At 44.7% G+C, this 23378-nt stretch overlaps 1 protein-coding gene across 4 annotated transcripts in view; it reads left to right on the top strand.

Annotated features, from left to right (window-relative positions):
* Vgll4 (vestigial like family member 4) overlaps window positions 1-23378 on the top strand; it is a 110678-nt gene that overhangs the window by 10858 nt on the left and 76442 nt on the right. For 3 of the 4 annotated variants that reach the window (XM_050148307.1, XM_050148308.1, XM_050148305.1), the window contains exon 2: window positions 1469-1544. In XM_050148307.1, coding sequence (XP_050004264.1) covers window positions 1481-1544 — 64 coding nt within the window. In that variant the 5' untranslated portion in view covers window positions 1469-1480. Of the gene's footprint in view, window positions 1-1468; window positions 1545-19996; window positions 20115-23378 lie in introns of those variants that run through there. The other variant, XM_050148309.1, reaches the window with a different exon arrangement.

Genomic DNA, 23378 nt, shown 5'->3' with positions numbered 1-23378 from the left:
AAGGGGAGAACCAAGCTGCCCTCTCACTTCCACATGTATGCCATGGGTGAGCACCCGGGGTGGTGGGGGATAAATAAAGTGGGTGGCCGTGTTGGTACTGGGAATCAAATGGGTCCTCTGCAAGACTGAGTCATCTCAGAACAGTGCTTTGGAAGCCCATCCCTGCAGCTTGAGTTCTTGGAGAGTTGTGTGCCTCACGGAACAACACAAGGTTTTGGAGGCAGCTGCGTGTCTTGATCCTGTTCCCTTTCTTTAACACCAAGTACAGACTCTATGTGTACCGACTGACGTCACCCAGCAGGATTAAGGACTGGTGGCTCCTTGGAGGCCTGAAGTATTTATATTAGGAAGGAAAGCCCGGCTGGCACACACTGAGGGACCTTCGTAGTATTACTAAATGTTGACTAGTACTGAATAAATAATGCTGTCTTTAAAAAGTGGCGTCCGAGCTTTCTCTCCTAGTTCCTGAATTAATAGTGTGTGTTCCCGTGATAATTGAGTGTGCTTATTTATTTGGTGAGGTTGTTTTATTCAGAAAGGGAAACTTGGTCAGAACCAGCCTCGTTTTTTAGGGATTCCTTCTCCCTTTAAATCTCTGCAGCCTCTGCTTTTACAGCTACGTCGTAATCTATGGGAACAGTTGACTGGAAGTCCAGTGTCAATAAAAGCCTGGCCATCTGGGCTGGGGTAAGGTCTGTGGAGCATGCAAGGCTGGGGTTCACTGCACGGGACTGCAGAACAAACAGGCTTGTAAGACACCGGGGTACAGAAGTCAGCACTAGTAGTCACAAGGTCCATGACACCGGGAAGATTCCTGTTGAACTCTTTACCTCTCCAGAAGGCCCAGTGTTTCGGGCACACACTGCGGATTTGAAGCTGCAGTTTCCTGGCTGCCCTTGCTGCTGTTGCTCATTGACTCTCAGCTGGGAAGGCAAAAGTAGAGAATGGTCCAGAGGTAGTGGTTTCTGCAAGGACTCGTAAATAGTCATCACCACCACCAAACCCTCAGACTGGTGGCAATGCCATGTTCACAGACAGCCTTTGTTCCCCAGACTAAATTTTATGGAGTGTGTCTGCACAGGCTCACTATGAACGAGTGTAGACATTTATAAACACAAGTGACTTGGGTGTGAACATTCAGTGTCTCTCCTTAGAGCCCCAACGGGGTTCCTGGGCCTGGTGACTTAGCCCCAGTTTCTGTTCCTTACCAGGGCCCTGCTGTCTCAGCAGGCAGGAGGAGCTTCACTCTGGAAGAGCTGTCTGTGGCCGATGGAGGAGTTGATTTGCGGACTACTAAAATTATTTTCGATTCTCTTTTTGGTGCTGGACTTGAACCCAGGGCCTTGTGTGTGCCAAGTATGTTCTTCAGGCTGTAACTCCAGTATGCTCTTCCCTACTAGTATTCCAGACGAGTCTTGCAAGTTCTGTCTGCGTGTTTTGTTTTCTCACCTATTCTTTTCCCCTTCAGGCTCACCCAGGAATGGAGACGCCGTTGGATGTCTTGTCCAGGGCAGCCTCTCTGGTGCATGCTGACGATGAGAAACGTGAGTCACCTGTATTTAGTACCTCCTGTGCCAAGTTAAAACTACCTGCTTCTCCACCTGGTTTCGTGACTGTGTCTTGGTAATTTTGGTTGGCTTTCCAAAAAGATAACAGTGTTTTCCTCATCCTTGTTTCCAAATACCAAGGATGGCTAATTTGTATCTGTTTCAATTTAGAAGGTAGAACCCAGGACTTGTGCATGCCAGGCAGGTGCCCCACCTCCAAGCCCCACCCCAGAACATACATTTTAGCTGCTTCTTTGGTTGCTAGGGCTTGAGCTCTAGTTTGTTCTCGTGCACCTTGGTTTTGAGATCATCAATGAAGATAACTCTTTGGTTTGAGACAGTGTCATATTGGGTAACCCTGGCTAGCCCGGGTGGGATTCATTGTGGAGACTAGTCTAGCCTGAAGTCACAGTGCTGAGAGCAAAGGTGTGTGTATAACCCCTGCCTGGCGCTCACTGAGCTTCATGCCCTCATTGTGTACAATGCTTGCTGTTAACTGTTGGGCCAATTTTTCTGATCCTGGTTGTATAACCGAGGACGGGAAGTGATACTGTGGAGCTGTGATGGGCTCTCGTGTGTTTGGTAGGAACCTTTGTTTTCACCTCCTGGTGGGGAGCACCCATGTCCTCTTTCCTCTTCCATGTCAGGGCCTCTCCTAGTCTTTGATGTTATCAAGGGGTCCTCTGTGCACACCCCTTCCCTGTCTCCTCCATTCACACAGACAATCATTAGAGGACTGACTGAACAGGATAGTCATCAACCCTGCCCTCCCTCGCCCCCCACACTTCCCTTTCCCCGCCTCTTACACAATTCCCTGGGAAATGGAAGCTTCAGGATGCAGAGTGTCATTTCCAAGGCCACAGGGAGAGGCAGCTCTGGTGACAGAATTTTACGGAACATCAGAACACTGCGTGGTGTCCTAAGATGTCAGTACATGGGCTGACTTGAATAGCTGTCCGGGATGTGCTGCACTCTGATGTGACTGATGGAAAACTTCCCTCTAGGTAGCATTTGGCTTTCTGTATGTTCATACCCCAACACAGTGAAAATAGGTGTGTGACCCTTCATATCCTTGAGTGTGGAGCTGAAGAATTTCTTACCCGCCTTGCCTACTCCTGTCTCAGGCCCCTCTCTTCCCAATTCATGAGTCGCAGGTCCAGAAGGATCCTTCCTACCTACCTAGGTTGCAGTTTCATGAGTAATGATTCTGTAAGGGTGAACATAACCATGAAGTTCTTGTAGAGCTTAGAAACATATTATTGTAGAAACTCAATGTAAAGAAGAAGTGATGAGTATCCAGGGCAGAGCCGCCACCACAGAAAGAATGACTGCCAAGGGGAGAGGACATCTTGCTCTTTGCCCATGAGGCCCTGACCTGGAAGTGTTGCAGAATAAGAGTGAATCACACAGAAGGCTACAATGATCAGGGGGTAGACTCAGGACCATTTCTTACCTCTGGTGATCCAGTTGGTTCAGGAGTGGGCTGGTGTGCTTCCCCACACGAGTGCGTGAGAGTTCATAGATACACTTGACCCTGACACCCAACAACTCTCACTAGATTTCTTAGACTTATCTGGACCAGCCCCGCCCGACTCAGCTTACTCTGCCCTAGATTAATGCTGTTTTGGCTTTTGTTATAAGTCGCTCTTATACTTGAGGGGTGGCTATCATTCTCCCCACCACTTCTAAAAAAGCTTGTGTGTGTGTATAATCTGATTTGGGTGTCTCATTACGAACACAGAACTGTTTCTTGAGATCAGCCTCTCAGTACATTTCGGTGACCCAGATGAGTCCCTCCACATTTCTTGAGCTCCAAGAGAACCGAAAACTCAGGCCATTTTGGAGGGAGTGATTGTTCTGGCGTTTGGGAGCAAATGAACAGCTCTTGTGGTACCCGATAGCCTTAAGGTTCCATGAGGTCATCCAGCAGGGAATAAAGGCAATATCTGAGGACACCAGCAAGAGTAAGTGGAGAAAGGGAGGTTTTGTGGTAACATAAGCTTATCTGGCGTCCTGGAAGGAATAAATTTACCCAAAATAATCATTCTACCACTCATGAGACTGGTTAATTCCATGAGCCGCTAGGGCACAGCTGGAATGGACTCAGTGAAATACAATTTGAGGCTGCCATTTTTATTCTCTTTGCCTGGGAGAAACTCTCTTCTTGGGACTTGTTCACGCTGAAGTTGGGGATGCCCTTAACTTTTTCCAACTCTTTATCATTTAGTAGTTTTTAAAAAGTGACCCTCCCTCAGTAAAAGGTGATCAAAATAGGGGGACCAGATACGTGTCATATAGGATAATAATACTTTCGTATCTTTATTTTTATATTTGTTTGTATATGTGTGGGTATGGGTGTGCCGTGGCACACATGTGAAGGTCAGAGGATGACTTTTTCTCACCTTCTACCTTATGGGTTCTGAGGATTGAGCCAGGTTTATCAGGCTTGGTGGCAAGTGTCTTTTTCCACTGTATCAGTTACTTCCTGTTGCTGTGATAAGACACTGTGACCAAGGTAGCTTATAGAAGAAAGAATTTATTTGAGCTTGTGTTTCCAGAGGGTTAGCGTCCATAGTGGTGGCTATAGCCTGGCAGTAGGCTGCAGGCCATGGCAGCAGAAATACGAAGCTGAGAGCTCACGTATTGAACCCCAATTAAGAAGTAGGGTGTGTTAACTTGAATAGGCAAGACTAGGCCAGGATCCACCTCCAGTGACATAGTTCCTCCAACAAGGCCACACCCCTAAACCTCCCCCAAACAGTGCCACACCAACTGGGGACCAAGTGTTCAACTGCCCAAGACCACAGGAGACATTTCTTACTCAAACCGCTATACCCAGTATCTATCTTTAGGGCTCCTACTTTGGTGTCTTTTATACCTCATCTTATTATGATATTTACAAGACATTTTTGATACTTTTTCTTGTATATCTTAGAGTGTGAAATTTTATGGTTTGCATGTTTTGTTTGATATCTTTTGGGTAACTCTTTTCTGAGAAATCTGCACCTGTGTTTTGGGGTCCATCTTTCTCTCTGAATCTCTCTCACTTAACCCTTATGTTTAAGCTTGTATTAAAATATTTTAAACCCATCTCCACATTAAAAACAAAGATCTTTTTTTGTAGTTGTTATTGAGACGGTATCCAGGCTGGGCTCCAGTGATCCTGCCTCAGGTTCCCATGTAGCCGATTTGTGCCATTCTACCTAAGTCAAGAATTTTAAAAGCATGGCTTTTTTTTTTTTTTAATTTACTATTTTCATATATCTGTACATGTGTATGCTGTGTGAGTAAATGCCCCTTGGGTGCAGGTGCCACAGAGGCCAGAAGAGGGTGTCAGATTCCCTGGAGCTGGAGTTACAGGCAGTTGCGCGTTGCCTGAACTGAACTCTGGTCCTCTGGAAGAGCAGCATGTACCTGCTCTGAGTGACCGCACCATCTAGCCAGCCCCCGGGGAAAAGCGTTATTCTAGGGGTCTGTGTGGAGGGGCACATGAGAAGAACAGCATGGAAGATGCACCATGTGCACCTGACTCACACCTGCCCTTTGGTGAAGGCCCTTGAAAGGTGACTGGCTGAAGTGTGAGCCACCATAGCCCTTCTCAAGAAGGAATTCTGAGGAGTTCAAGTGGAATATTTCATCTCTAGGTTGATGCTTATTTTGCCTAAAAAGAAAAGAAGTAGAGGCCTTTTAATCTCAGCACTGGGAAAGCAGAGGCAGGTGGCAGGTAAGTTTGAGGCCGTCCTGGTCTAGATAGTGAATTCTAGGAAGGCCTGGATAACATAGTAAGACCCTGTCTCAAACAAGACAAAAAAAAAAAAAAAAGACAGAAAGTTAAAAATGACAGATTCTGCCCCAGTGAAATGCACTCCCAGCATTTTCTAAGCGTGAGAGATTTTGCTGACTTGTTTTGCTCACACATCAAACCAGCCTGTGCAGGATGGTATTTGCTCCTTCTTCTGTGTTTTCCCCTCATTATCTTGCCTTTCCTCTCAACATCCAAAGCGTGGATTTTGAACAGTTTGAAGATCGTATCTAGTGCGAAAGCAGTTTGTGTCATTTTTGACCCCATGCCCCGCCCCACGGATCTGATCCCCGAAAAGCTTTGGAGAGAGCCCCACACATTGATTGCATAGTGCAGTTCTGGTAAGGCCCATTGTGACGGAAGATAAGGCCCACAGTAACAGATTGCAGTTTGAGTAACCTTGATGGCTTCGTTCTGCTTTGAGGTAAACTTCCTCTTATATACTAGTTGAATTGACCAGCATATGGGCTGTGGAAATGCAGCTGACTGTGGTACTTGGCTCATCAGAAGGGGACCAGAGTGGATGACCAGGAGGCAGTTTCTGATGAGGTGTAGTATATGAGACTTGTACACAGGCACACCCTAGAGCTTAGACTGTGTCTCCCATGAAATGGGAGGGGGTGTCAAATTGATCAGGAAGTCTCTCTCTGGAAAGTGGCCAGTTGCCTTACTTTCTGTTTCTCTGTAGTTTACAGATTCCTGGTTTCATTAACTTGTCCATCAGCAAAGCAAGATCTCAAAGTAGTCCCTTGTAACAAAAGACCTGGATCCGAGAGTCTGGGTACAAATCTCTCTGCCTTGTGTCCCAGGCATAAGCTTACAGCATTTGGTGCACACAACAGGCACTTAAACATTTTCCGGCAATAAAATAGCCAATGGAGTGGCTTCTCTCTGAGGAACTGATTGATTTAACAGCAACGAAAAACAAACTTACAATGATCGCTGTAGTTGAGATGCACAGGTTCTGAGCCCCACCCCACCCTGTTGTATTTGAAAGCACACTAGTTCAGAAAACATTTTCTTTGGATTTTTTTTTAAGTGAGAACATGTAAGCAGGCTATTTTGCAAATACCAGAAAATTGAATTTATAGAAGCTAGATACCTAATTCAAGATTAAAACAAAGAAAAATAAACACACATCATGCAAAACTCAGCATGATCTCTCCCTAACACACAGTCCTCAAAAGAGCAACCGTTAGCTGGGTGTGGTAATCCCCTTTTGGAGGCAGGAGGATCAGGAGTTGAAGGTCATCCTTGGGTAAGGGAGGCTGGTCTCAGACAGAACAACTGATGGTGAGGCTAATCACTGCTGAGTACCGCAGAGCTCTTTAGCTGGGTGTCACTGGGTGCGGAGGAGGCCTTTCTTGCTCTCTTTTATTAATTTAAATTGTTTATTTATTTGTTAATTTTTTTTTTAAAGAGATAAAGTTTCTCTGTGTAGCTTTGGAGCCTGTCCTGGAACTCGCTCTGTAGACCAGGCTGGCCACAAAGTCACAGAGATCCTTCTGCCTCTGCCTCCCAAGTGCTGGGATTATAGGATTGTGCCACCACTGCCTGGCTTGTTTATTTATTTTGGAGACAGGGTTTCTCTGTCATAGTCCTAGCTGTAGACCAGGCTGGCCTCAAACTCACGGAGATCCACCTGCCTCTGCCTTCCAAGTGCTGGGATTAGAGGTGTGTGCCACCACCTCCTGGCTCGGTTTCTTTTATTTTTGATGGTGCCTGGGGCACTCTAGGCACATGCTCCCACCACTGAACACCCTCTCCCACATAAACTTTCTTTTGCTTCTTAACTAAACACATAGGATGAGCTTGCTTAAGCTGCTTTCAGTGTGCGGGCAGTTACCCTAATCAGATTTGCATCCCAGGCTAGGCATTTAATCAAAAGGGCTTCTCTCCAGAGGCAGCTATTTAAAATCTGCTGTTTTTATAGTTTCATATCAGATCAGATTAGCATAATGAGTGTTAGCAATGGATCTGTGCAGTGGAAAAATAAAGTGGCTTGTTAATTAGCATAATGGATGTAGAAAATAGCATTGAATAGCTCTTCAGACACTGGGGGCCGGGTTATATTTCTCTTAGATGAATATTTCTCAACCTTTTGGAAACCCATGTTTTTCTTTACTACACATAAAAAGTGTTACAGTCTATTTTCATGTCATTTGCAATTCAAATTAAAATGTCAGCGCCAAGAATCCGTGGAAGAAGGACTTGAAATTTTTTTTTTAACACTTATTTTATGTGCATGAGTGTTCTACCTGCTTGTATGCATACCTGGTGCACACAGAGGCCAGAAGGATCCCCTGGAACCATGTGGGTGCTGAGAACCTAGCCTGGGTCCTCTGGAAGAGCAGCCACTCTTACCCACTGAGCCATCCTTCCAGTCCCCCAGTGAAGGACTTTTTGTTGTTTTGTTGGTTGCTCTCCTTCTCCTGGTCCTTCTGGGCATTGTGAAGAGCCTCTGCCTTAATCAGATCTGATTGTGTGTCTCTGGTGTGTCTCCTCTACCACCCCTGGCTTGTCGGTGTCCCCCTGCAGTACCCTGCCTAGAAGGGCTTTTTATACGCAATCTGGTGAGCACAGTGTGCCCAAGACCATCTTGGCTTTTAAGTCATCCATGAATTCTGGTAGCAGGGGGACAGAGGCATGGGGCAGGCTGGTGTTCTTGCGGAGAGGCAGCCGTCCTCAGCTGCAGTTCAGCTCCAGCAGGGCTGGCTCAAGAGCCTTCTGCCTGTGTCTCAGTTACAGCTCAAGAGAAAGCAGGTCAGTGGTGGTAGGGATATTTACGCAATGGCAAGTGCCTGGGGCTTAATTTCCTTTCGCTTTGTAGAGACTGATTGTTTTTTTATTGATTTATTTGTTTCATTTGCCAGCACACTCTGGCTCCAGCCAGTTGCTTTTCCACGGGTTGTGGGGTTAGCATTGTCAAATTTTGTAATTGTTGAGAAAAAACTGCTTTTATGCAAACGTTCTTATGCAAAGTTATGCTAATTTCACAAGTTTTAGAATTTTGTGAATTCTTTAGCCAGATTGGACTTTATAAACGGCTTCTGGTCTAGTCACAGAAGGTAATGGTAGGTAGGGGTTTTTCCCCTCCCCATTTTAAGTGCTAGGGAATCAACCTAGGACTTCACATGAGCAGCCCCCGAGCTGTGCCGTCCATCCTAGGAGATTTCTTTTTACAGCTCCTTCTTTTTCTCTGAGACAGGATTTCACTATGTAGCCCTGCATGGCCTGGAAAACTATGTTGACCAGGCTGGCATTGAACTCACAGATCCACCTGCCTCTGCTGAGACTAAAAGCAAGTGTGCCATGCCCAGCCTTACTGCACCCTCATTGCTGCTTTTACTGTGTGTGAGTGATGACAGCAGACCCGTCTGTCTGTCTGTCTGCCTGCCTGCCTGCCTGTCTACTTATGTGTAGCTCTGGCTGTCCTGAAACTCACTCTGTAGATCAGGCTGTCTTTGAACTCGGAGATCCGCCTGCCTCTGCCTCTTGAGTGCTGAGATTAAAGGTATGCACCACCGCTGCCAGGCTCATTCGGTAGCAGATCTTTAAGCACAGAAGGTGGGTGATCTGTGCCTTGATTCTTCTCATGAGGAAATTCATTAAAAAAAACAACCCACTAACAATTGTGTATTTGTGTGAATACATGCCATGGTATCAGGGTGGTGTCGTGGTGTGGAGTTCAGGGCAGCTTGAAGGGGTCAGCACTCTCCTTCCACCGTGTGGGTTCTGGGGGTTGAACTCAGGCTTGGCAGTAAATATTTTTACCCATTGAGTAATCCTGCTTCAGTTTTTTAAATTAATTTTTTTGAGAATTTCATACATGACTACATTTTTAAAAAGTAAGTTCTTTCTCCCTGTGTCATTCAAGCTCATCTGAGTGCATGGCTTCAGGTGGTCACTAGCCCCTTAGACTTGGAATTAATTTTGCTGTGTGCATATCTTTCCTTTCCAGCCAGGTTTTTCTTTTGCTTAAAGCTAAATAAAGCTGCATCCCTTCCCATCTTTTGCTTTTTTTTTTTTTTCCAGAGATGAATGTCACAGGCTTATAGAATTCTTGTTGAGCATTTGATGTGGGTGTAATGTGTAGCAATATTACATTAGCGTTCACGCTCTCAGAGAAATTGAATCAAGTCTGAACAATCAAGCCAGTGCATCCTTCTTGGGTTTAGATTTATTGAAACTGCCATTTTATTGAATCTCACCTTGAGTCCTTGTAAATGAAATGAATAAATCTTTACCTTTCCCATTGGATAAAGAGCTCATGCTCACTTCACTCTGCTTTTTCCCCCAGCCTTGTGCAGAGGGTTTTCTGCTTTCTTCTCCAACTTTGTGCAGAGGGTTTCTTCCTTACTTTGTTAATGTTGCTTTAATGTCTCTTGTTTCAGAGAATTAGAACGCAGTCTATATTGTTTTAGAAATTAATTGAGTACAAGATAAATTTCTTAATCGTGTGTGTCTGTGGGTCTGTGCACTTGACGTATGTAATGACCACAGAGACCAGAAGAAGCTATTCGATGCCCTGGAGCTGAGTTATAGGTGGCTGTGCACTACTGGACATAGGTGTTGAAAACTGACTTTGGGACCTCTGCAAGATCAGTATATGTGCTTTAAACTGCTGCGTCTTCTCTCTAACCCTGTAGTCCAGTTTTGGAGATAAAGTCTTGTAATGTAGCCCAGGCTGGCCTTCAGTGCTCCCTACCTCAGCCTGGCAGGCTGGACAATCACCCTAGATTCTGTAGTTGGCTCTTGTAACCCAGGCTGACTTCAGGCTCCTCATGCTACTGTCCTCAGCTCCCTGGCTGCACACCCCTGCACCAGTTTGTATAAATTCCACTGAGCAGGAAAGCTCGAACCTGGGGCAGAAGAGGAAAGGCTTGTAGTTTGGGAGAGAAGAACCTGCTTATTTCCTGAATAAAACAATTTGAATTGGAAATTTTTGCATATCTCCTTGGGAATTCTAGAGGATAAACTTCATTCTGCATCCATAGGTATGCCTTTGTCAAAGTCCTTTAGAATAACAAAAACGGATATTTATTAAAAACAAAACTACAGCCTCAAACAGTGCTGGAAAATTAGGAGTCTACTTTCCTGACAGAGGGAAGGTAGGTGAGTTCAGTTGGACAAAACAAATTTAAAAAAACCTTTAACTTGAAACAGAGCCTAAGGGGAGGGGCTTAAAGCCTGAGTTTGTAGTGACCTGCAGCTGCTCAAAGGGAAGGCTCCCCAATAGCACTCACACTGGGCCTGAGAGCAGCTGAATGAAATGTAAGCCCCTGTGTGGGTCCCCTCCGCTTGGGGTGAAAGTACAGGGAAGGGGTGTGAGCTCTCTACAGAAAGGGAACTGCTGTGTTCCCTTTCTTTGTGCTGTGTGGCTCAGTAGTTAGGACCCAGGGCCTTGTGCATGCCAGATTAGCCCTCCCGACTGTGCTGTGCCTACCTAGCTCTTGTTTCTCTTGCTTATACCTAAAACAAATTCACCCTCTGACCGTCTCTGTCCCCCTAACTTTTTTCCTTTTGAGGTAAGGTATTACTACGAGCCCTGGCAGGCCTGGGACTTTTTATGTAGATCAGGTTGTCCTTGAACTCTATAGACCCTGTCATTAAAAACCTAAACACCGGTTCTTGGGACTGCACTGACTGGTGCAAAGATGACCATACTAAAATTATGTATTAAAACATTTTCTTTCCTTCCTAGTCATTTTTTTTCTTTCAGAGTAAAAAATAGGATGTTCTGAAGCATTGAGATCTGAGTCATAGTTTTTCCAGGATGAATGAAAGCCATGAGCCCTATTCTTGAGCAATAAACGCAGGGCTGCGAGTTCATTGTTTAGCTGTTCAATTAGGTTGTAAAACTGTGTGGCGCACACCTTTAATCCCAGCACTAGGGAGACAGAGAGGTGGATCTCTGTGAGTTTAAGCTCAGCGGCTCAGCATGGTCTCCATAGCTAGCTGGTACAACCCCTTTGGATATCAGTGTGGTGATTTCTCAGAAAATTAGGAACCTCAGGACCCAGTAATACCACTTTTGGGTATATATGCAAAGGTTGCTCAACCGTGCCACAAGGACGTGTGTTCAGCTATGTTCATAGCATGTTGTAATGAGGAGTGGTGGGCTGCATCCCTGCTGCCTGGCTAGCTTATACCCTGAAATAACAACACACAAATTGTATTCATTTAAACACTGCCTGGCCCATTCGTTCCAATTTCTTATTGGTTGACACATCTTGATTCAACCCATTTCTAATAATATGTATGTCACCATGTGGTCGTGGCTTACTGGGAAAGATTCAGCATGTCTGACCTGACAGCTGGCTCCATGGTGGCAATCCCTGCCTGCCTTCTTCCTCCCAGAATTCTGTTCTGTCTACTTCACCCACCTAAGGGCTGCCCAATCAAAAGGCCAAGGCAGCTTCTTTATTCAACCAATGAAATCAACACAAATGCAGAAGGACCTCCTATACCAATAGCAGCATTGTTTGTCATAGCCAGAACCTGAAACAACCTAAATGCCCCTCTATCAAAGAATGGATAAGGAAAATGTGGTACATTTACACAATGGAGTACTATACAGCATAAAAAATAACGACATCTTGAATTTTGCAGGAAAATGGATGGAGCTAGAAAACATTATTTTGAGTGAGGTAACCCAGATACAGAAAGACAATTATCACATGTACTCACTCATAGGTGGTTTTTAAACATAAAGCAAAGAAAATCAGCCTACATACCACAATCCCAGAGAACTTAGACAACAATGAGGACACCAAGAGAGACTTACATAGATCTAATTTACATGGGAAGTAGAAAGTAGAAAGACAAGATCTCCTGAGTAAATTGGGAGCATGGGGACCTTGAGGGGGGGAGGGTTAGAGGGGAGGGGAGAGGCAGGGAGGAGAGCAGAGAAAAATGTAGAGCTCAATAAAAATCAGTTAAAAAATTAATGGATTTAACATAAAATGTTCACATTCTAAATTATTTCATGAATTTTGTTTAACATAGTGGCTTACTAATCATTCTCCTTTCATTAAATAAGTTGCTTACAGTTAGTGACTTTGTTCTGTTTAGTTGTTTCATAATTTCAGAAACAAATCTCAAGTAAAAGAATATTATTAATTTTTTTTTTTGTTTTGTTTTTGGTTTTCGAGACAGGGTTTCTCTGTGGTTTTGGAGCCTGTCCTGGAACTAGCTCTGTAGACCAGGCTGGTTTTGAACTCACAGAGATCCGCCTGTCTCTGCCTTCTGAGTGCTGGGATTAAAGGCGTGCGCCACCATCGCCCGGCTATTAATTACTATTATTTGAGTAGCACCTATGTAGATTAGGGAAAAGAAAGAACTGAGAATGGAAGGGGCTCTAAGGCTCTAATAATAATAATACCCTATTGTTATTATGAGAGAAGATCTCAGGTAGCCTAGGCTTGAAGTTACTATGTAGCCAAGGATGACCTTGAATTTCCAACCACTCTGGGTGTAAGCACACCCAGTGTTTTTTTTTTTTTTTTTTTTTTAAGATTCATTTATTTTACCTGTCTGGGCGTTTTGCCTGCATGTTTGTGCATCACCTGCAGTGCTTGCAGAGGTCAGAAGAAGGCATCAGGTCTCCTGCAGCTACGTTTATAGGTGGTTGTGAGCTACTGTGTGGGTGCTGGGACTCTGCAAGATCAGCAAGTACTCTTAGCCAGTGAGCCATCTCTCCAGCTTCTACACCTGGTTTAATGTAGCGCTGGAAATCCAGTCCAGCATGCTAGGCAAGCATTCTACCGATGGAGGTCCACAATGACTGCTAGTGTTAATTTTGTTGTTAATATATGCATGTGTGCATTTGTGTGGGCATGTACATGTGAACACAGGCATCTGTGGAGGCCAGGGCTCCGGATCCCCTGGAGATGGAGGTATAGGTGAGCCTCTGCCATGGGTGCTGGCAATTGAACGCTGGTCCTCTGATTTCTCGCTCCTGCTCCCCCAAGACTTTTATTGACTGCTATTTTTATACCTTTCGGAAAGGTTTGTACCATTTACTGTGTCACAGAAGTCATATGTTTAAATTAATGGCCCCTGTGTTGGGTATTAGACTGGTTTTCTTTTTCTTTTGAGAATTTGTGGCTCAGAAGATAAAACATTAAACTTCAGTGCCTTGCTCTTTTGTACTTCTTTGTTCGTTAGCACAGATGAATGACCTGTGGGTGTTGTAAATGAGATTTTTATTGTATAAATCTATAGGAGTTTTGAGCCGTTCATATTGTCTGTGTCTGTGGGTTTTAGAGCCACAGGAGAGGTGTAGCTAAAAGAGAGAGAGAGTGAAGAGGAACCCAAAGCAGTCCCAGAACTGGGAAGTCTGAAGCAGGAGGTTGGTTTGTTTGAGGTCAACCTGGCTACATAGTGAGTCCTGGGTGATCCTGGGCAACCTAGTGAGGCTCTGTCCCAGAAGACATAGCAATGAAAAGAAAAGTATATATTTTTCTTTGTGTGTGTTTCAGAATTTCATACACGCATACAGTGTATTTTGGTCAAGTCCACCCTCCAGTCCATTGGTTCTGTCTTTTTTGCTTACTCTCTAATCTATCTCCTTCCATCATTTTTTCTTTTTAAGCATATTGAGTCCACTCAGCCCTGCAGTATGTGTATGGGGACAGTAGTTTTGTTTGTTTGTTTGTTTGAGACATGGTGTCTTTATCTAGCCCTGGCTGAATTGGAGCCACAGTAGTCTAGAACTCACAGAGATCCACCAGTCTCTGCCTCCCCAGTGTTAGGATTAAAGGCGTGCCCCACCATGCCCAGTGGGAATATACTACAGTGTAGGAGTGAAATGCAAAGAAAACACAAAGAGAAACAGAGCAGTTCCCGCCGGGTCCAGCGTTAACCTATTAGTACCAATTAGACTTTGAATAGGTGTTTCAGCTCCACCCAGAGTGGTTTATGCTATGAATTTGCTTTGATTGAAAATGATTAACCAAATGACGTTTATTGCCTCATCTTTTAAGAGATCTAAAAATAGTTCCGATTGGCTATTCTGGCAGAACAGGTGTCAGATGCTAGCCAGATTCGTTTTCACAAGGACAGGCATTGTTTGTCTTAATTTTTGATCAGGCTGGCCTTGAACAGGCACTTAGATCCCTTCCTTTCTTTCCTACTGTTGAGATTGCGTGTGCACTAACTTGTTCCTGTGAGCTTCTGTAAAGGTTTATGGAGCAGATAACATATATATTATACATTTATAGCTCCCTATGAACCATTTTACTTAGGAGCTGAGCAAAGCTGAGGTGTAAGTCCATAACATGGCATGTTACCCAGCTTGCCCGAGATCCCGGATTCAGTCCCCAGGACATAAACGCAAGGAAAGCTGAGTTAAGCGATGAGTTGACTTGTGAGTCCATAAGCCCGCAGAGTCAGATGAGCCCCACAGCACCAGGGATGCTCTGACCTCAGCAAGTGCAACCGAGAGGCACTGGGCGGTATGGTCCATTGCATTGTGATGAAACTGGAAGACTTGAAGGGTCTGCTGACTCAGTGACAAGGGAGGGGGCCTGTCATTTTATGCCACAGGCTCTGCAGTTGCTCCTGCTCTGAGTGATGCCCCAGCGCCTGGAGATGCCCTCTCCTCCATTTCCCCATTATCTCCCTTTTCCTTACTACTTTTTCTTTTACCCTTCCTTTGTTAATTCGTGGTGTGGGTGGGGAACCAACAGAGCTTTAAAACCAGGACATAAGTATTGCTGATCTTTCCTTTCTGGACTCTTTATAGTGGATACCTTGAAACTGGTGGCTGTGTTCAGAGACAGCTGCACATGCGGGCCTTTAATAACAGTAATAAGGAAAGAGAGAACATGGAGTTGGGAGGGAGATGGGAGGGGGCCTGGGTGGGTGGTGGGCTGGAGGAAGGACAGGATGGATTGGATATGACCAATACACATTGTATAAATTTAGGAAATGTTTAAGCTGTAGAGACTGTTGTACAGTTAAGAGCACTTATTGCTCTTGCTGATGACCCAAGTTCCATTCCCAGCACCCACAGGGTGGTTTATAAATGCCTGTAACTCCAGTTCCAGGAGATCGGATGCCCTCTTCTGACCTGGAGGGCACCAAGCATGCACACAGTGCACATACATACATACATGCAGGCAGACACACACACATAAAATAGATAAATCTAATTTTAAAAGTGTACAACTTAAAAAGACATATTTTCAAAGAATAAAAAGTATCATTTTTAAAGAAAATATGAATACAAAAAGTTGTATCAGTGCTGAACATGCCTAGACTTCTTGTTCACAAAGAATATAGTGAGAAATGATTTTTGCAGTTTATATTGATTATATTAGTATTATCAACCACTTAGAGACCATCTCAAGTGCCCGGAAGACCCACAATTGTGTCTGGCAGACATGAGTGCTTGTTGGGTGGGGTGTTTCTGAGGTGCTAAGAATCTATTTCTTTTTGGGTCCTGTTGGACATCCACCCAGTTTTCCTCTCTTAATTGTTGTTTCGATTGAGTCCCCTCTGTCTTGTTACTCTCGTTTCTTTGTTCTGACCCAAGCATATGTTTTCTCTTAACGTCCCGCTGAGGCCATGGCTACACTTGCAAGAGACTGACAGCCATGTGACCCTGGAGGTTAATCTTTCTAGGCCTCAATTAAGTGAAAAGCCACATGTCTGCTGTGAGATAGTCTTCCACTTATGACAGGGAGCTGCACCATGAAATCTCAACAGTATGCTCTCAAACAAGACCTGAGCAGTGATACACCAGTTGGCATTCCAGAGAGGATGGAGGAAATATCATAAGCCCCCTGAGAGAGGGAGTCTTCTTTAAGAACGACCCCCCCCCCATCAATAGTCACACATGAAATTCTCAAAACAAAACAAAACCAAGGCCCAGTAGCAGTGATGAGAGCTGCTATGGCCGAGTTATGCTAAGATTTAAATGAGATGGCACCCGTGAATGGTGAACGGTGACTTCTAGATCAGAAAGGGCCTTGGCTGACTTGGGTGCAAACTGGGCCCTTCTCAGGACCCTCTTCACTCTCATCCCAAGGAGTCCTTCACCTTCCTTCTAAGTCCTTGCCCACTCATTGGTCTTTGAGGTTTGCTTTCTCACTCTGGCCTGAGGAAGAAGAGCAGGTGAAGGACCGAGGCCTTTGAGATGCCACGTTCCCATTGAGGGACAGCTTGACCGAGCGTGGCGTTGTTGGCAGCTTTCCTTTAGGATTATTGACAAGAGCTTGGTGCCTTCTGGCCTTGAGTAACTGAAGCCAGTCAGACCTCCCTCCCTTCATCCCTTTTCTCCCTCCCTCCTTCCTTCCTGCCCCCTCCCCAGACAGGGTATTTTTTTCCTCTGTAGCCCAGGTTTGGTTGAGCCTCCCTCCTCAGCCTTTGGAGTGTGGCCTTACCAGCTAGCTCTTCTGAGGCTCTCTTTGTAATGGGCAACCACCTTTTCCTCTCGGAAAACTGTTGGGATCACCTCTTTGTCACTCTTGGTCTGAAAATTTGCAACATTGTCCTGTAGGCTTACGTGAAAACAATTGATACATAGCAGCCGTATATATTTAGGGGGTACTGTGTAACATTTTGTCATGGGTAAAGACCAGGTCACAGTAACTGGCTTATCCATTGCTCAAACAGTTATGTTCTTTTTTTATGTTGGGAATATGTAAAATCCTTTCTTTGAGCCTGAGGGGTTATAGCTTAGTGATAGATTGTTTGCCCAGCAAGTGTGAGGCCCCAGGTTCAACTCTCGTCACCCCTTCTGTGAGTTGTTTTAAAGCCTGGTGTTGTTAACTGTAGTTACACTGTGCCGTGTAGGCTATCAGAGGTAACTCTTCTATCCAGCTGTAGTCTTGGACCTCAACTGTTGAGAGTATTTTGGTTTTTCCTCTTCTCCATTTGGTGGCCCAGACAACCCCTTCAGCCTGTGCATTCTTTCCTGGGACACAGTATATCTCACTATCATTACCTTTCCTTGTGCCTGTTGACTCCTTTTCTTTCCTGGCAACGGGATTTTTCTGCTTTTGTGTCCCTGACGTGGCCCACTTTTCATCTTGGCCCCTTCTTGCCATTTTGCTCTAGTGTCATGTTTCCCCCCCCCCCCTTTTTCCCCCTGAGGCAGGTTTTTCTCTTGCATAGGCCAGTCTCAAATGTCTGGCCTCAACTTTATTTTCTAATGATTCCATGAATTATTTTTAAAAATCTAATGGTGTCATTTTCTTTCTTATAGTTATTTAAAGTATCATATTTGATTTTATGGATGGCATAAAATCTGAGGCAATTGAAATTTTTTTTTTGTTCATTTATTTTTCAGGTGTGTCTGTGTGTGTTGCTGGGTATCAGACCCAGGGCCTAATCCATGTTAAGCACATATTCTACTCCCCTCACCCCCCAAAAAAGAGATGTCAATATTACTTAATTATAGACTTAATATGTGTTAGAAACACAACAGGTAAACCAAAGAGAATTAAAAGCCCCAGGCATTGGGTTGCTTTCTTTAATAATTTTTTGTTTTGTTTTGTTTTTTTGAGGCAGAATTTCTCTGTAGCCCTGGCTGCCTTGGAACTCACTTTGTAGGCCAGGCTGGCCTTAAACTTAGAGATCAGCCTGCCTCTACCTCCCGAGTGCTGGGATTAAAGGCGTGCACTACCACGGCTGGCTTTATTTTTTGTTTTGTTTTCTTTGATTTGAACTCTTCCACATTTGAACTTTGCTCAAATACTTAGTTATTTTCTCAGAGAAGGAATGATTGTGTTCAGAAATTCTGCATATGGAACTTGAGTCTGAGTTCTGGTGTAGGGAGATCACTGAGGGACATCTGGTGTGGACCCCTCAGCCTCAGGCAGGATTCAGGCCTTTCCCAGAACTCAGAAGGCCAGCTGCTGGCTTCCTGAGAGCTGAGTGGGGAATGTGTCGTCCGAGTGCCGTTTTCACTGTGGTGTCTAAAGTATCAGACAGCAGGGATGCTAAAGACCCAGACTTGTCGTCTAAAACATGGCTTTATTGAGATACTGAGACATGTACACTGTTTCATTGTCCAGTTAAACTGCAGCTCAGCAGCGGTGGTCTTCTTGCTTCTTTTTATAGTATTTGTTACTTTCTCATGTTATAGTGACTGTTTTTTTTTTTTCAACATTACAGAAACCTAGACATATCTAGGAAAAGGAAATTTTAATTGAGAAAATACCTCCAGAAGAGATTGACCTTATGCAAGTCTGTGTGGCATTTTCTTGATTGATGTTTGTGGGAGGGCCCAGCCTACTGTGTGTGGTGCTAGCCCTGGGCAGGTGATCCTGAGGTGTGTAAGAAAGCAGGCTGAGCAAATCTGTGTGCAGGTCCTCCATGGTCTCTGCTTCAGTTTCTGCTGCCAGGTTCCTGCCCTGATTTCCCTTCATCATAGACAGTGATCAGGACTTGTACGTTGAAATAAACTTAAACTTCCCTTCAAGTCGCTTTTGGTTATGGTCTTTATCACAGCAATGGAAGCCCAATTAGGACACACAGTGTGCAAGATCTAAGCCCCTCACTGGAGGGCAAGCTCTGTAAGGGGTGGGAATTTATATTAGTAACTCATAGGCATGGATTGTGTGTGTGTGTGTGTGTGTGTGTGTGCTCGCGCGCGTGCACCTGTACCTGTGCATGCACCTGTACCTGTGCACAGAGAACAGAAGAGAACGTTTCTTACCCTCCAGTGTCACACTCTGCTTATTCCTTTGAGGCAGGGTCTCTCACTGAACCCAGGGTTCACATTGTCTTGGCTAGACTGGAAACCAGCCAGGCCCAGTGATCATCAGCCAGGACAGCGATCATCCTGTACCTACATCATTCAGTGCTGGACTATATGCGTGAACAGAAGCATGGAATGTGTATTTATTTATTTGGTGTTGGGTACCAAATCCAGGGCCTTGAGTGCTAAGCACATATTCTACCACAGTGCTTTCTAGCCCTGTGTGTGTATGCACACACATACATGTGTACACACATACAAGAGTGCATACATGTCCATTCAGATGCGCATATAGCTCTGCACATGTGGAGGTCAGAGGTCAGATAATTAAATCTCGGGAGTTCCTTCTCTCCTCCTTCCCTGTGGGATCCTGAGATTGAGCTCAGATTGGAGAGAGTTGTTCAAGCTCTTCTATCCACTGATTCCTTTGTTGATTCTTTGTTCTGCTTGAAGTAATGGTACTCAGTAAAAATAAATAAATAATTAGTAGCAGAGATTGCCTGAGAAACCTATCCTATTAGATGTGTGTGGATTTGCTGTTTTAAATCAAGTAGATGGAGATGGGCTCCGACTACCTGGAGAGCCAGCAACAGCTACAGAGTGCAGAGCAGGAAAGGAACCAAAGTGAGAGGAAGGCTCATAGGCAGAGTATCGTTGGGTTGTTGGGGATCAAGAGTTTTGGCTAGAATTTTAGGTATATAGCCTTCTCTGGGGGAAAAAAATCTCAGGCATTTTGAAGAGCTGCTTCTGAGAAGCACGTGACTGGAATCCTGGGCTTCCAGCCAGGGTCTAGCTTGGTGGAATTTACCCAGTTGAATTTAAAACAAAACAAACAAACAAAAAGCAAAACCAAAAGTAAAGTTTAGTTTATGAACCCTCAGAGTGAGGCCCTTCAAGCTGAGTACTGCCTCCCAGGGGCTGTTTTCCACGCCTCTGTGCTGTGATTTGGGGCTCTGGGTGGTAGCTACTATGGCACAGAGTCCCGAGAGAACCTATTTTGTCAAGATCCTCAAATGAGTAGTGTGTGCTTGGGGAAGCTTGGGGCTTTACCATGGTAAGAATGTTCTTTTTTAATTTTCTTGTTGACTATTTTCTTACAGCGGTCTGGTGCATTGATCTAAGGGCCTCTGCTTTGACAGGCTTCATTTGTGCCTGAGGCCAGACGGTAATCTTCCTCAGGTCAGGATGGACCCTGCTTACTGTTGTAGGGTGTTAGCCAGAGAAGACTGCTCAGACATGGGCTTAAGCCAATAGAAAGTCTTTATTAGCTGGCCTGAGACTACATCGAGTGTTCGGGATCCCAGTGTAGCATTGAGCCTTTCTCAGGGTGAGCTTTTAAAGTCAAAAACCATGTTCTGGGCTGACATCCTTCCGTTAACAAGAACAGTTAGCCAGAAGCAGACCATAGAAGCTAAAAGCAAGGTTAGTACATTTAGAGACTTTCCCAAGACTTCTATGGATTAGATCTTTGTTTTCATTTATGGCCCGAATGGTTCTTTCATCATGGAGTCAGTTGTGCTAAGGTCTAGGGTCTACTAATGTCTGGGGCCCTGTTACACTTATTGCCTTTAATTCAAATCCACACTTTTACACCCTCTCCTGCCAGCAGGTGGGTCCCACTGAGCATGTGGGAAAAGGGTATAGGAAATTGACAGGGAAGTTTCACTCGTGTCCAAAATAAGTGACTTTTACTGCTGTTTAGTAAGGTATTGGTGGTATCACCTGTATATAACACGGATCAAAAACATGTCTAGGGTATGGATGGTCACACATTTCATAGTGCGCCCTTGGTTAAGTCACGTTAAGCCGTGTTCACATGCTTACGTTCTGAAGGGGCCTCTGCAACTCAGGTGAGCTAGATCCTCCTTCAGAGCTGGAGACTTTGGAGGTAGTATCGTGTTACACTGGGGGGGGAGCTGGATGTAACTCGTCTATTTGACATGTAAAGAAACTACTTGTGGGTGCTGTGGCTTCCACCCATTATAATGGCTTTTTGGAAGTTGTGGCAGGAGGATCACTTGAAATCAGACTTTTAAGGCAGCCTGGGTAATATAACACGTCTCTTTCACTTAACTATGGAAAGAGGGTAGGTTGGGAAGGATGGAGAGAGATAGGAAATGAGGTCTGTGGCAGGCAGGGATGGGGTGGGGTGGGGGGGTCCCTCTGTGACAGGACCTTGCCTGGGAGGTGCAGGGCCCTGGGTCCACAGAACCAAACAAATAACATGGAAGTTTATGTGCTGAAGTATGGTTCTGTTTGACTTTGCACAGTCCCATCAGAATTGATACAGGTGGGAGGATATCCTAGAATCAGCACCCAAGAATAAAAACGTGTACGTTGATACCATTTCCTCTGCATGCCCACAGTACACCTCTCAGCTTTAAGCTCTTGAAGTAGATTCGTATTTCCAGATATCACCTTCTTATGAATAACACATGTCCAAGTAATTAGACATTTCCCAGAATCATAATTATACCTGCTAAGGATATTTTCTGCCACTTAAAGGATTGCTGGGCGGCGGTGCACAACTTTAATCCCAGCACTTGTGAGGCAGAGGCAGGTGGATCTCTGTGTTCGAGGACAGATAGGGCTACACAGAGGAACCCTGTCTTAAAAACAAAGAAAGGAAGAAAAAGAGAAGAATGTCAGACTTGGGAGGAAGACGAGATATTTTCCCAAAGGCAACATCTGTGAGCTCCAAGTTAGAAACCATCTGGTCACATGACTGCTTATCCCAAGCACTGGTGCCAGAGTGAATGGTGGTTGGTCCTGCCCTTGAGGTGTTTTGCCCAGAAAGGAGGAGGCATAGACGTGAGTCAGTGTGACTGAGCAGGAGCCCAGAGTGAGGGGTGTTTTGGCTTGCTGGGTACTGAGCAGACAGCAGAGGTTGAGAAAGTGGCTTCCTGGAAGATGAGTGGGAAAGATTTTCTTTTTTCAAGGAGAGAAACTGTTGAAGGAGAGAGGAGGGCCTGCTTTGTTCTGGCTGCCCGACTAGTTTATACCCGAAATAACCACACAGAAATTGTATTAATTAAATCACTGCCTGGCCCATTATCTCTAGCCTCTTATTGGCTCTCACATCTTGCTTTAACCCATTTCTAATAATCTGTATATCACCATGAGGTCATGGCTTACTGGTAAAGATTCAGCATGTCTGACCTGACGTCTCCATGGCGGCTCTCTGACTTTGCTTTCTTCCTCCCAGAATTCAGTTCTGTCTTCTCTGCCTTCCTAAGTTCTGCCCTATCAGGCCAAGTAGTTTGTTTATTAATTAACCAAAGCAACACACAAACAGAAGGACCTCCTACACCAAGAAACAGCCTTGAAGTGAGAAATGTGCGGGTGGGCAGGCGTTTGGGCGTTGTGGGCAGCCACCATACCACAGTGGCTCAGTCCAGTGGCAGTCCCGAAAGGTTATTAATGAAGCAGAAAGATCCTAGTCATCACCTAGTGACGTAGGAGTCACTGATGAGCTAATTCTTCACTTCTGTGCCTGTGGTGATGCTGGTTTAAAAAAGACTGACCATGCTGACAGTGTGTGGATCACACATGGACTAACGGGCAGCAAAGGATATTTGATGATGGTGATGAAGGACTGTTGTTGGATTATGTGTTTATTGTACTTTTTATGGTTAGAGTTTGCTCTTATCTACTGGGGGCTGATTGGGAGCTTTGAGGGCTTGAGTATCATCCCTGGGATACTCACATGGTGGAAGAAAAGAACTGACTCCTGCAAGTTGATCTCTGATCTTCACACATGCACACTGAGTTCAAGCCCAGGAATTTAAGACTAGTATAGAGAATACACACATACACACACACGCACATGCACACGCATGCACACACCTCTCAAAATTTTTTTTTTGGTGGGGAGCTTACTATATATCTCTGGATGGATGTATCTCTGGATTCCCTGTGTAGGTCAGGCTGGCCTTGAACTCACAGATATTCTCCTGTCTCTGCATTTTTAGTGATTTGAAAATTACACTGGGGTAGTTTGATTTCTTCCCTTCCCTTCCTTTCCCTTCCCTTCCCTCCCCTCCCCTCCCCTCCCCTCTCCTCCCTTTCCCTTTCCTTCTTGCTTTCTCTCTTAATCTTGAAGAAATGTGTTGTTTAAAGATAGGAAATTGAGGCCAGACATCAATAGACACTTTTAATCTCAGTACTTGGGAGGTAGAGGCAGGTAGATCAATGGATTAATAGATGCCAAAATGTTCAAGAAACAGTTCTTAATCTCTTACTTCATATTAGGTACAAATAAGAATTCTAAAGAGAACACAGATATAACTATGAATATTTATATATATATATATATATG

This window comes from Alexandromys fortis, unplaced genomic scaffold (genome assembly GCF_014885135.2).
Source record: "Alexandromys fortis isolate MF-2015 unplaced genomic scaffold, M_Fortis_MF-2015_v1.1 scaffold_59, whole genome shotgun sequence".
Classification (NCBI taxonomy): Eukaryota; Metazoa; Chordata; class Mammalia; order Rodentia; family Cricetidae; genus Alexandromys; species Alexandromys fortis.
Note: the sequence above shows the minus strand (reverse complement) of the source record. Positions and strands in the feature narration are given on the sequence as shown.